Raw genomic sequence first — 12,458 nt, forward strand, 5'->3', positions numbered from 1 at the left:
TTATCATAACTCGACGTTTTATCAATTTTTTATTTCATATTTATTTTTTGGCACGGCACGGTGCACTGAAATTGTCAAACCGTCAGAATATATTCTGACCATATTGCGCCCCGAAAAAAAAAAAAAATTATTCTTCATATTATTTTCTATAATTACTGTATATATGTATGAAATATTTCTAAACAAAGCTTAGTATTAGTATAATGTTAGTTTTATGGTATATGGATACTATTAAAAAATATATTTTTTAGAAATAAAGCCAAATAAATCCTATCTTAATTCTAGATTTCTTAATTAACATAATTGATAAGGATTTAACAATGGTAGAAGTAACATAACAATAAAAGTGGTAGAAGTAACATAACTAAGTAAAATTATTAATTAACTTCCCGTAGGGTTTACACGTAACTCTGTATCCAAACTAACAAGATGTGCTTTTGGAATAAGCTTTTTTATAATAAAACATATTATTTATTTTAATTTTTACAATTTTCAAAAATTTTCATAACTTGATGTTTTTTCAATTTTTTATTTCATACTTATTTTTTCGTTGCAATTTTGTGTTGTGCTTTGTGTTTATTTTTTTAAAATTTATTTGTATGCACTGAAGATGGGTCAAATCTGGACCCGAAACGTATGTTCACTTAATAAAAACATTTTTCAATAAAACTATTTTTTAATTATTGGATGGATGCCCAAGAAACAATTTTATCATATTATTTCACCATCTGAAGAAAAACCTCTCGCTTTATATATATATATATATATATATATATATATATATATATATATATTTATGCTTTGTTTAAAATATATTAACAATTTTAAAAAAAATCATGATTTTATTTTTTATTGTATTTTTTATTTATTGCCATGCGCGTTAAATAAAGAAACAAATAAATAAGTTATAATACTAATGAACAACTTACATAATAGAACTTCTTCTGTCGAGGGAGATATTATTTTCTGGAGATCTTCTCGTCCCATCAATTGGATCCGATATCTTTTCATTAGTGGGGTCTGTTGTTAATCTGGCAGAAGTTTGCCGGACGTTATTTTTAGTAATTTTATTATTAATAGGCAGTTCCTATAATAAAGTTAATATAATATGTCAATAAAAATATTCAAAATAAAGAAACACAAATAAAATAAAAATAATATAAAGAAGGAATACGTAAAATGAATAATTATTACAATTAAAAAATAATTATTTTTCAATTCAACAATTTGAAAAAAATATGAAAACAATGGATTAAATAAATGCATAAAATGCTTTGTATTTGCCCCACTAGACGGACAAGATGGTAAATTCAATATATTGTAATATTTTCTAATCATTATCAATAAAAATATAATTAAAAATTAAAAAATACACTTATGGTACCCATCCACTAGGACATTTATGATCGAAGCAATCGAAAAAATGAGCAAGAGGCAGATACATGACAGTAACATGATGTCATAAGCAATATTCTCGATTTCGCAAGACATCGCCTATTATATGTTTCAACAAATATTATAAAAAAATTAACAGTACAAAGAATCGTTCGCACCCGACTTGAAGATTTTTATGCAGATCTATGGCGGAATGAAATGTTCTGACAGATGTCAGTTGAATGACGCCAATGTGATGACTAAACTGCACAGCATACTTTGGGCTACGCTGATGCGAATCTCGCATCTAGCAAGCTATAGTAGATTATTGTTTTTTTCACGATCGTTGAAATTGTCTCTCGGTTTTTCATCAATTGTCAAGCTAAAAATTGATATCTAAATTTATATAAAATCAGTTCCGTTAAAAATTGAGTTATCAATAAACTCACATTAAGATCGAGTCTACAAAAGTTAATTGCGGTTTCATTTCTAAACATAATTTAATAAATAATGGCGCCATAGATCTAAAATAAAATGATAAACATTTATTGTTCAGGCGACTAAAATGATTTTCGCGGTTCTGATGCTACCCATCCACTAGGCAACCAGGCAACCGAGTAATTTATGACCAAATGACCAATAACTGAGCCGCTCAGTGCACACATCGACTAACTCCATTTTTTGAAAAAACCGAGATATTAGTGCGAAGGTACTCAGTGTAATCATAACTGTTAGTGATAATAATGACTTTTCGGAATAATGAAAATGAACACTGTGAAACATAATTTTTTTTTTTTCATTTATTAACTTCCCGAAGGAGAAGTTTATGTTTTCATCAAAAAATCCGAATCGCTAATTTTATGTTTTCTCGACGTTTCGAGCCATTCTGAATCGAATGAGACCAAATTTGGAAAAAGTATGTGTGTGTGTGTGTGTGTATGTGTGTGTGTGTGTGTGTGTGAACAGATTTTTTGCCGTAAATCGACGTTTTCTCCAAAACGGTTGGACCGATTTCAAAAATTTAAAAGCCATTTGATGTATCTCGATGAGGACTATCGTCTCTGAGTTTTGTGCGGCGATCGGCCGGGCCGTTTCTTTGTAAATTGCAGAAAAGTGAAAAATTTTTCGTCCACGTTTTAGCCCGCAATTCTGAATCGATTCTAAAAATTCAAAAACCGTTCGATAGATATTGGTTGGGAATCGTGCTGATTAGTTTTTGGTAAAGATCGGCCGGGCCGTTTTCTTGTAATAAAGTTTTAAAAAAAAAAAATTTGACGATTTTCATGATTATTTTTTTAACGAAAGATACCATAGTTTTCTAGGTCATACTAAAATATTACGGCCCTACGACAACTGGTTCAGCTTTAAAAATTCGTCAAAGTTTGCAAAAATCAGTATGGTCTTTTTGGCATGTGTCAAAATTAGACTTTTGATCGACGTTTTCTCAAAAACGCCTGAACCGATTTTAGAAATTTAAAAGCCATTTGATGTATTTCGGTGAGGACTATCGTTTGTCAGTTTTGTGCAACGATCTGCCAAGCCGTTTCTTCGTAATTTGAAAAAAAGTGTTGAACTTTTCGTCCACATTTAAGCTCATCCTACCGAACCGATTTTAAAAAATCAAAAACTGTTCGAAAGATATTAGTTGGAAATGATGCTGATTAATTTTAGGTGAAAATCTACCGAGCCGTTTTCTTGTAATTAACTGTTGAAAAAAAGTGTTAAATTTTCGTCCACTTTTAAGCTCATCCTACCGAACCGATTTTAAAAAATCAAAAACTGTTCGAAAGATATTAGTTGGAAATGATGCTGATTAATTTTAGGTGAAAATCTACAGAGCCGTTTTCATGTAATTAACTGTTGAAAAAAAGTGTTAAATTTTCGTCCACATTTAAGCTCATCCTACCGAACCGATTTTAAAAAATCAAAAACTGTTCGAAAGATATCATTTGGGAATGATGCTGATTAATTTTAGGTGAAAATCTACCGAGCCGTTTTCTTGTAATTAACTGTTGAAAAAAAGTGTTAAATTTTCGTCCACATTTAAGCTCATCCTACCGAACCGATTTTAAAAAATCAAAAACTGTTCGAAAGATATCATTTGGGAATGATGCTGATTAATTTTAGGTGATAATCTACCGAGCCGTTTTCTTGTAATTAACTTTGAAAAAAAGTGTTAAATTTTCGTCCACATTTAAGCTCATCCTACCGAACCGATTTTGAAAAATCAAAAACTGTTCGAAAGATATCATTTGGGAATGATGCTGATTAATTTTAGGTGAAAATCTACCGAGCCGTTTTCTTGTAATTAAATGTTGAAAAAAAGTGTTAAATTTTCGTCCACATTTAAACTCATCCTACCGAACCGATTTTGAAAAATCAAAAACTGTTCGAAAGATATTAGATGGGAATGGTACTGATTAATTTTAGGTGAAAAACTACCGAGCCGTTTTCTTGTAATTAACTGTTAAAAAAAATTTAAGCCGTTTTTCATGGAACTTTTTTTGGCGATATACATCATGGTCTTATAGAACTTACTGTAATATTACGGCCTTACAACAAGTAGTTTAATTTTAAAAATTCGTCAAACTTTGCTAAAATTATTATCGTTTTTTTTTAAAGTAGGATTGATGAAGTATATTATTTACACATTTTTTTGATCAAGTCGATTATTTACACATATCGGGAAGTTCATGTAATTTGCCTCAAGGCTAAATACCAAACCAACTAGTTTCAGAAGACATTTTGATTAACTTCATTTTGTAGTGCACATGTTCCGGCTGGACCGGTTTTCGGGTTTCATGAATCACAAATAAGAATTTGATAAAAACATAAACCCTAAAATCGTTTGGCAAAAAAACTGTAGGATGGTCAAGGATGTTACAAACTTACATACTAAAATTCGTGTACCCGGCAAAACAGAAATATTAAAACTGTCTTAAGTTTATTGAAACTTGTTAAAAATACGGAAATAAGAGCTAAGTCAATTGAAATGAAATTTCTGGTCAGTGGAAATAGCTATTTACCTATTGACTCTAAATTATTGAGTCACGTGCAAAAAAAATCGAGACATTTTTTCACTAGATAATTGGTACAATATAATAAAAACATGTAAAAGGAAAGCGCCATTTTAGTTAATCCAAATATTCCACGAAGATTTTTTATCAACAAAGCCATTAGAACAATCACTAACAGAAAAGTAACCATTACAGAGTGTCCAGTAAATTTGCTTACAATACGCTGGATAAAGTTAGAAATCTTATATAAGCCAATCTTATATAATTTAAATGTGTCTATAATGAAGATACGTATTTTAAAGCTATTAATATAAGAAAGTCTGTACCAGGTTGACCAAAATGTTTGAATAATATACAATAGTCGTTATTATATTATAAAGCTAGAACTTTGAAAAAGGAAAAATTGAGAGACATAAAGGACTTGCTAAAATTCATTCCCCCCACTACGAAAAATTGACAGAAATTATTCTAATCATCATAGAATACAGCTGATAGAGAAAATATTATTTATAGAATTACTGATTAATCACAAATAATATATTACAACAGTTAACATTTATTTTTATGAAAATGCTTTAACACAAATATGTAAGAATTAGGTTTATTATTTTTTTTCAGTTGACAACTTGAAGTCATATCAAATCTTTAACTTGAATTATAATTATTTACTCACTATTTACTGTAATTAACCTTATATACCGTCACATGTAAGCTATATATGTATTTATACGTTCTACATTATATTTTCCAATTTATATTATTACAGGAATTTTTAAAAGCAATGTGCATTACTTCATCGCTTTTCTCCACTTTCTGTTTTTTGGAGTTAGTCACTGTGTGCACTGAACGGCTCAAATGTCCAGTTGTAAAAAATTTCGGTGTCTCAGGCGATCGAACAAAATTTCATTCATATTTCTTGAACATTAGAGAACAAAGTATGTAAATTTCGAACGTGAAATGAGATAAAATCGACGTTTGTTGCAAATTTTAGTTCGTTTTCATTTTATTTAAACATTTATTTTTTATATAAAAATCATATTGAACTTATTCATATTAAATTAATGTTGTACATTTGCAACAGATGAATTTGGAATGAATTTTGTCGCAAATATATAGCTTAAAATATTGTTCAAATGTAGACCAATAGCAAGCATAACAATTCACGATTTACATTATATTAGAACCTAATTTTAACCTGAAACATGGCCTTTAATCTTGGAATCTACATTTACAATAATGCAGATACGAGAAAGAGTCATGCAATGTGGATTTTATAAGTGAAATTAAATTCCAAACCCATGACTCATATTTTTTGAGGTGCAATTAAAAACGGACAACTTTTAAAACAAATTCAATATTATATTTATTTTTGAAGGAAAAAACACGAATTAAAATCAATTTTTTATTCATATGAATAAAATGTGGAAAACTTTATGTATGTATGTATTTTCCCAGTATAATCAATTTTTTGTACTATATAAAATTTTTTTATAAGATATTAATACATCGCATTGCCGTTCTTACTATATTCATTTCTATATAGAGAACTAAGCGTCCGATTTGAATGATTCAAAGAACTTTCTGCTTGTTTTAACAAAATAATTGATTTTGGAAAAAAAAATTTAACTTCCCGTAGGGTAAGTTATTGTAATGGGCCGAAAATCGAAATTGAAATTTTTTACATTTCTCGACGTTTTGAAGATTTCTGAACATTTTGGCATACCTCAGAAAAAAAGGATGCGTGTGTGTGTGTGAGTGTGTATGCATGTATGGATACAATTTTTCGTCCACGTTTTCGGGCGCACGGATCAACCGATTTGAATGGTTTAAAAAACATTCGATTCCTAATAATAGGGAGATGTGCTGATTAGTTTTTGGCAAAGGCAGGTCCAGCCGATTAGGAGATACGGAGCAAAGAGTGCAGAAAATAGAAATCGAGTCTTTGAAAGTTCGCAGCATCCAATTTGAATGATCCCAAAAACATTCAATTCGTAATGACGAGGAGAAGGGGTGATTAGTTTTTGGCAAAGTCCAGCGGTTTCGGAGATACAGAGCACAATGTGCAATAAATGGCAGTTTTTGAGAGAACTAAGCGTCCGATTGGAATGATTTCAAATACTTTCTGCTTGTTTTAACACAATAATTGATTTTGGGAAAAAAAATTGCATCAAAATTTTTTTTTTAATTTTTTTCCCAAAAAATTTTTTTTTGTATATCTAAACTAATTCAGATTTTTATTCTAATTCTGTTCTAATATATTTTAAACAAATAATTTCAACTTTTAGTTTATATAATTCTTATAAATATTCGACAATGTTACAATATTTATAATAATCTATTTTAAAACTTTTAATATTCCTCGATTATTTTGTTACGGTACAGGATGTTCCAGCAATTTGCCTTAAGGCACGATGCCATACACCCCACTAGTTTAAACAATCAAGTACAAGAAAACGGCTCGTTAGATTTTTTTGTAAAACTAATCAGTATCATTCCCAACTAATATCTCTCGAACATTATTTGATTTTTTAAAACCGATTCGGTAGTATGAGCTGAAATGTGGACGAAAAGTTTAACACTTTTTTCCAAATAACAAAGAAACGGCTCGGCCGATCGTCGCTCAAAACTGAGCTATGATAATCCTCATCAGGATACATCGAATGGCTTTTAAATTTCGGAAATTGGTTCAAAGGTCTAATTTTGACAAATGCCAAAAAACGATACCAATTTTTGCAAGCTCTAACAATTTTTTAAAATTATACGGCTTGTCGTAGGGCTGTGATATTTTTAGTATGATTTACAGAACTATGGTATCTACCGTCCAAAAAAAATATGAGAATCGTCGAAAAAAATTTTTAACACTTTATTACAAGAAAACGGCCGGCCGATCTTTACCATAAACTAATCAGGTCGATTCCCAACCAATATCTTCCGAACGGTTTTTGAATTTTCAAAATCGATTCAGAATTGCGGGCTAAAACGTGGACGAAATTTTTTTCACTTTTCTGCTATTTACAAAGAAACGGCTTGGCTGATCGTTGCGCAAAATAGTCGCTAGTCTTCATTGAGATGCATCGAATAGCTTTTACATTTTTAAACTCGGTTCAGGCGTTTTTGAGAAAACGCCGACTTACGGCAAAACAATTGTTCACGCACACACACACACATATTTTTTACAAACTTGGTCTCATTCGATTCAGAATGGCTTGAAACGTCGAGAAAACATAAAATTCGCGAATTGTATTTTTTGATGAAAACATAAACTTCTCCTTCAGGAAGTTAATAATATACTAACTTTCAATAGTAAACATAATTATTCGCTAAATGCATTTATTTGCTATTTAAATTATATTATTAAATGCCTGTTAACAGTGTATGGGTTTTTCTTATGAAAAGAGATAACATTTCGTTTGATGCATTAATCCTTATTTATTATTATATTATAATAAAATTTTTATTATGATAACCATTGTCCTGAATGACAACAAGCAGGAATATTCATACCGAAAGTTCACAAAGGAATTTAATCTGGTTTTTCCAAAGCTGAAAATTCTCTAAATTAACCTTTGACACCTTAGTTTGTATAATAAATATCTATCAGTAAATTCAATGGTATATGAATAATATTTAATTTTTTATTTCAAATAATTAAATTCAAAAATATTTTTTATTTCAAATAATTATGTAATAATAAAAATATGATAATTTTTTTTATATATATAATAAATCCTTGAAATGTATACAGTAAGAACGGCAAGGTGATGTAATATTATTTAATGAGAAATATTTTACGTACTACAAAAAAAATAATATTACATACATTAAGTTTACCACATTTTATTCATATAAATAAAAATCAAATAATTCGTTATATTGCCCTTCATAATATTTATAAAATTAAATTTGTTTTCAAGTTTTCCGTTTTTCATTCGCATCTCAAAAAATATTAGTCATTATATTGGAAAATAATTTCACTGCTCAAATGGACATTGCACGACCCTTTCTTTTTATGGGTATTATTGTAAATGCAGACGTATATTCCAAGATTAAGGCCATGTTTCAGGTTAAAATTAGGTTCTAATATAATGTAAAACGTGAATAATTTGTTATATCTGCTATCGGACTACATTTGAACAATATTTCGAGCTATTTATTCGCGACAAAATTTATTTCAAATTCATCTGTTGCAAATGTACAACATTAATGTTAAATAATAAACTTCATAATTTTCATATAAAAAATCAATGTTTAAATAAAAATTTGCAACGAAAGTCGATTTTATCTCAATATACCAACTTTTTTCTCTAATGTTCAAGAAAATTGAATGAAACAACTGAACATTTATTGGTCCTTTTGTCATAAAATGCTCGGTTGACTCTGGATGGGTACCATTATACAGAACTAAAAATCATAATAAGAAATCTATAAATGACACCCGTGAACACAAATTGTCATACGGATGTGCCCTACCCTATAGGCGAGGATACATCCGTACAAAGGGCTAAATCGTAAAAGAGCAAATTAGATAAACAATAAAAAAAACTCAAAAAGCCATCACAAAGATTCAAAACTCATAAACAAAATAAAGCGAGTTTAACACAAAAACTATAGAATCTTGTATCTTCTAATTTAATACATTTGTACATACAAACCTGTTTATCATTGCAAATGATCCCCATGCTTCTACCAGACAAAAGTAGATTTTCACACACACAATATATATATATATATATATATATATATATATATATATATATATAAAGCGAAAGGTTTTTCTTCAGATGGTGAAATAATATGATAAAATTGTTTCTTGGGCATCCATCCAATAATTAAAAAACAGTTTTATTGAAAAATGTTTTTATTAAGGGAACATACGTTTCGGGTCCTGATTTGACCCATCTTCAGTGCTATAATTAAATAATTTAGGGTTACAAATTAAAACAATATAAAAATTACATAATTAACAACCAAAAATAAGTAAAACAATGTATATGAAAAGTAAATATGAAAAACAAACATAAAATAAACAAATGTAAAGAAACTCACCATACAAATAAATTTTGAAAAACAACACAGAAACACAATAATTGCACGAAAAAATAAATGAATGTGAAATAAAAAATTGATGAAACGTCTAGTTATGAAAAATTTAAAAAAATGTAAAATTAAAATAAATGATATATTTTATTATAAAAAAGCTTATTCCAAACGAACATGTTGTTAGTTTGAAAATTGTATTACGAGTGTGTACGAGAGTAAAATGTGTGCGTAAGTGTTTGCGGAAAATAGTGGAAACTGTATCGTCATTGGTGAGAGAACGGGATAGAGACAATTTTAGTGGTTTTGTGTTACGAAGATTTTCTCAACGATCATGCGCAGTAGGAACATAGTAAAAATATATACATGTGTAAGACATCCATAATCAAATCCAAAAAATGTGAATAAAGAAAAAATTATTAAGAAAAAGTATAGATATTAACATAAAAACGATAATAGTTATGGAACGATAATAGTTACAATAAAAAATTAATATAACATAATATGTATATATAAACGCAAAACAATAAATGCATATATGTATACACATACACATACACATATATGTAAACACATGTAACACCTATAAATGTACAAAATATATGCAAACACATATATACATACATATATACACATACATATACATGTGCATACCCACATACATCTACAAACATATACATGTAAACATATATATATATATACATGCACATATACACATACGTACACATACATATATATATACATATACATGTATACATACACATATATACATATATATACATATACATATACACATAATAATAGTTTGAACAGGAAACAAAATAAAACCATGATCACCGAGCATGTCTCCAAATTTAAACATTCTTTTAATTTCACCAATCCAAAAGTTATTCATCGAGAAGCTAACACTTTACGCAGAAAGTTTGCTGAGAGTATTTTCATACAAATATTACCTTCTATTAACAAACGATTTGATTCGGCTTCTCTTTGCAATATTTACCGCGATGCTTCAAATAAGTTTTTCAATATGCGCAATACATCCTAACATTTCTTTTTTTGTATGTTATATGTATATGTATATGTATGTATGTGTATATGTATATATATGTATATATGTGTATGTATACATGTATATGTATATATGTATGTATGTGTATGTATGTGTATATGTGCATGTATATATATGTTTACATGTATATGTTTGTAGATGTATGTGGGTATGCACATGTATATGTATGTGTATATATGTATGTTTATATGTGTTTGCATATATTTTGTACCTTTATAGGTGTTACATGTGTTTACATATATCATATATATGATATATGTGTATGTGTATGTGTATACATATATGCATTTATTGTTTTGCGTTTATATATACATATTATGTTATATTAATTTTTTATTGTAACTATTATCGTTCCATAACTATTATCGTTTTTCTGTTAATATCTATACTTTTTCTTAATAATTTTCTCTTTATTCACATTTTTTGGATTTGATTATGGATGTCTTACACATGTATATATTTTTACTATGTTCCTACTGCGCATGATCCTTGAGAAAATCTTCGTAATACGAAACCACTAAAATTCTCTCTATCCCGTTCTCTCACCAATGACGATACAGTTTCCACTATTTTCCGCAAACACTTACGCACACATTTTACTCTCGTACACACTCGTAATACAATTTTCAAACTAACAACATGTTCGTTTGGAATAAGCTTTTTTATAATAAAACTAGCCGGCCCGACAGACTTCGTCCTGTCAAAAAAATTGTAATGTGGCGGTGTTTTGTTCCTACCTTTTTTCTATTCTTTGCAAAAAATTATCCTGAACAGAACCGTCACCCTGGTAATAATTCGGTGTAAATTAAAAATAATTAAATAAAACACTATAAGCATTTAAAAGTAAGTAATTTTAATAATGTAAATCATAATTCAAAAATCAGTTCAATTTTCATTGTAGTGCTTTGTGATAAACGATGTTTTTCGTTTGATTACCTGGCGCATAGACAAACAAATCTGATGGTTTTCCAATACGGGAACAAACAACATACAATTTTCCATGTGAGAAACATGGGTTTTCTAAATTAATACCACAAACACTTAATGATACCATAAACGCACTGGAAACGCATTGGGATGCATGGTGCGAGAACATCTTCTGCTTTAAACTATCCTTTGAATATAGTTTGTCGATATTTCGCAACATTATATTTGCCGATCCAACCTTTAATTGAAGATTGTGAGGTGACAATCCTAGCAAATCCAGCGAGTTTAAAAACTCCGGTGGATCGTCTTGGTTAGTTGCCGAATAAACTGATTCGCCTGTAATTTTTGTTTTGTTTTTGAATTTTGAAATTTAATTCATTTACATCAATGTTTTTGGTTGCCAATATAGCTTGATTAATAAAAAGATATTTCTAAGTTTATATAAATATATTCAAAACTAGATTATCAAAAACTACACAAAATGTCATGACAATGACAATTGTTTTTTTTACAAATTGCGTTGCCTACTCGATTAAAGAAAAAAGGGCTGTTTTTAGGGTTTTCCCGGCAATTATTCGTTTTTTTCTCGCCGTAATAACCATCCTTGGACTTCAACGAACATTTTAAAAAAAGAATTGGCCAAATTGGTCCAGGCGTTGTTGAGTTATGCGCTTACCAACACATTTTGCGATCCATTTTTATATATAAGAAGATATATCATTTATTTTAATTTTACATTTTTTTAAATTTTTCATAACTAGACGTTTCATCAATTTTTTATTTCACATTCATTTATTTTTTCGTGCAATTATTGTGTTTCTGTGTTGTTTTTCAAAATTTATTTGTATGGTGAGTTTCTTTACATTTGTTTATTTTATGTTTGTTTTCATATATACTTTTCATATACATTGTTTTACTTATTTTTGGTTGTTAATTATGTAATTTTTATATGGTTTTTAATTTGTAACCCTGAATTATTTAATTATAGCACTGAAGATGGGTCAAATCAGGACCCGAAACGAATGTTCCCTTAA

At 28.8% G+C, this 12,458-nt stretch overlaps 1 protein-coding gene across 2 annotated transcripts in view; it reads right to left on the reverse strand.

The window, feature by feature from the left end:
• LOC113370685 (protein kinase C and casein kinase substrate in neurons protein 1) overlaps positions 1-12,458 on the reverse strand; it is a 167,655-nt gene that overhangs the window by 26,699 nt on the left and 128,498 nt on the right. For both annotated transcript variants that reach the window (XM_026611379.1, XM_026611378.1), the window contains exon 9: positions 930-1,087. In XM_026611379.1, coding sequence (XP_026467164.1) covers positions 930-1,087 — 158 coding nt within the window. The remainder of the gene's footprint in view (positions 1-929; positions 1,088-12,458) is intronic.

This window comes from Ctenocephalides felis, unplaced genomic scaffold (genome assembly GCF_003426905.1).
Source record: "Ctenocephalides felis isolate EL2017-DRISC unplaced genomic scaffold, ASM342690v1 CF-g0.4_SCAFFOLD_01492, whole genome shotgun sequence".
Taxonomy (NCBI): domain Eukaryota; kingdom Metazoa; phylum Arthropoda; class Insecta; order Siphonaptera; family Pulicidae; genus Ctenocephalides; species Ctenocephalides felis.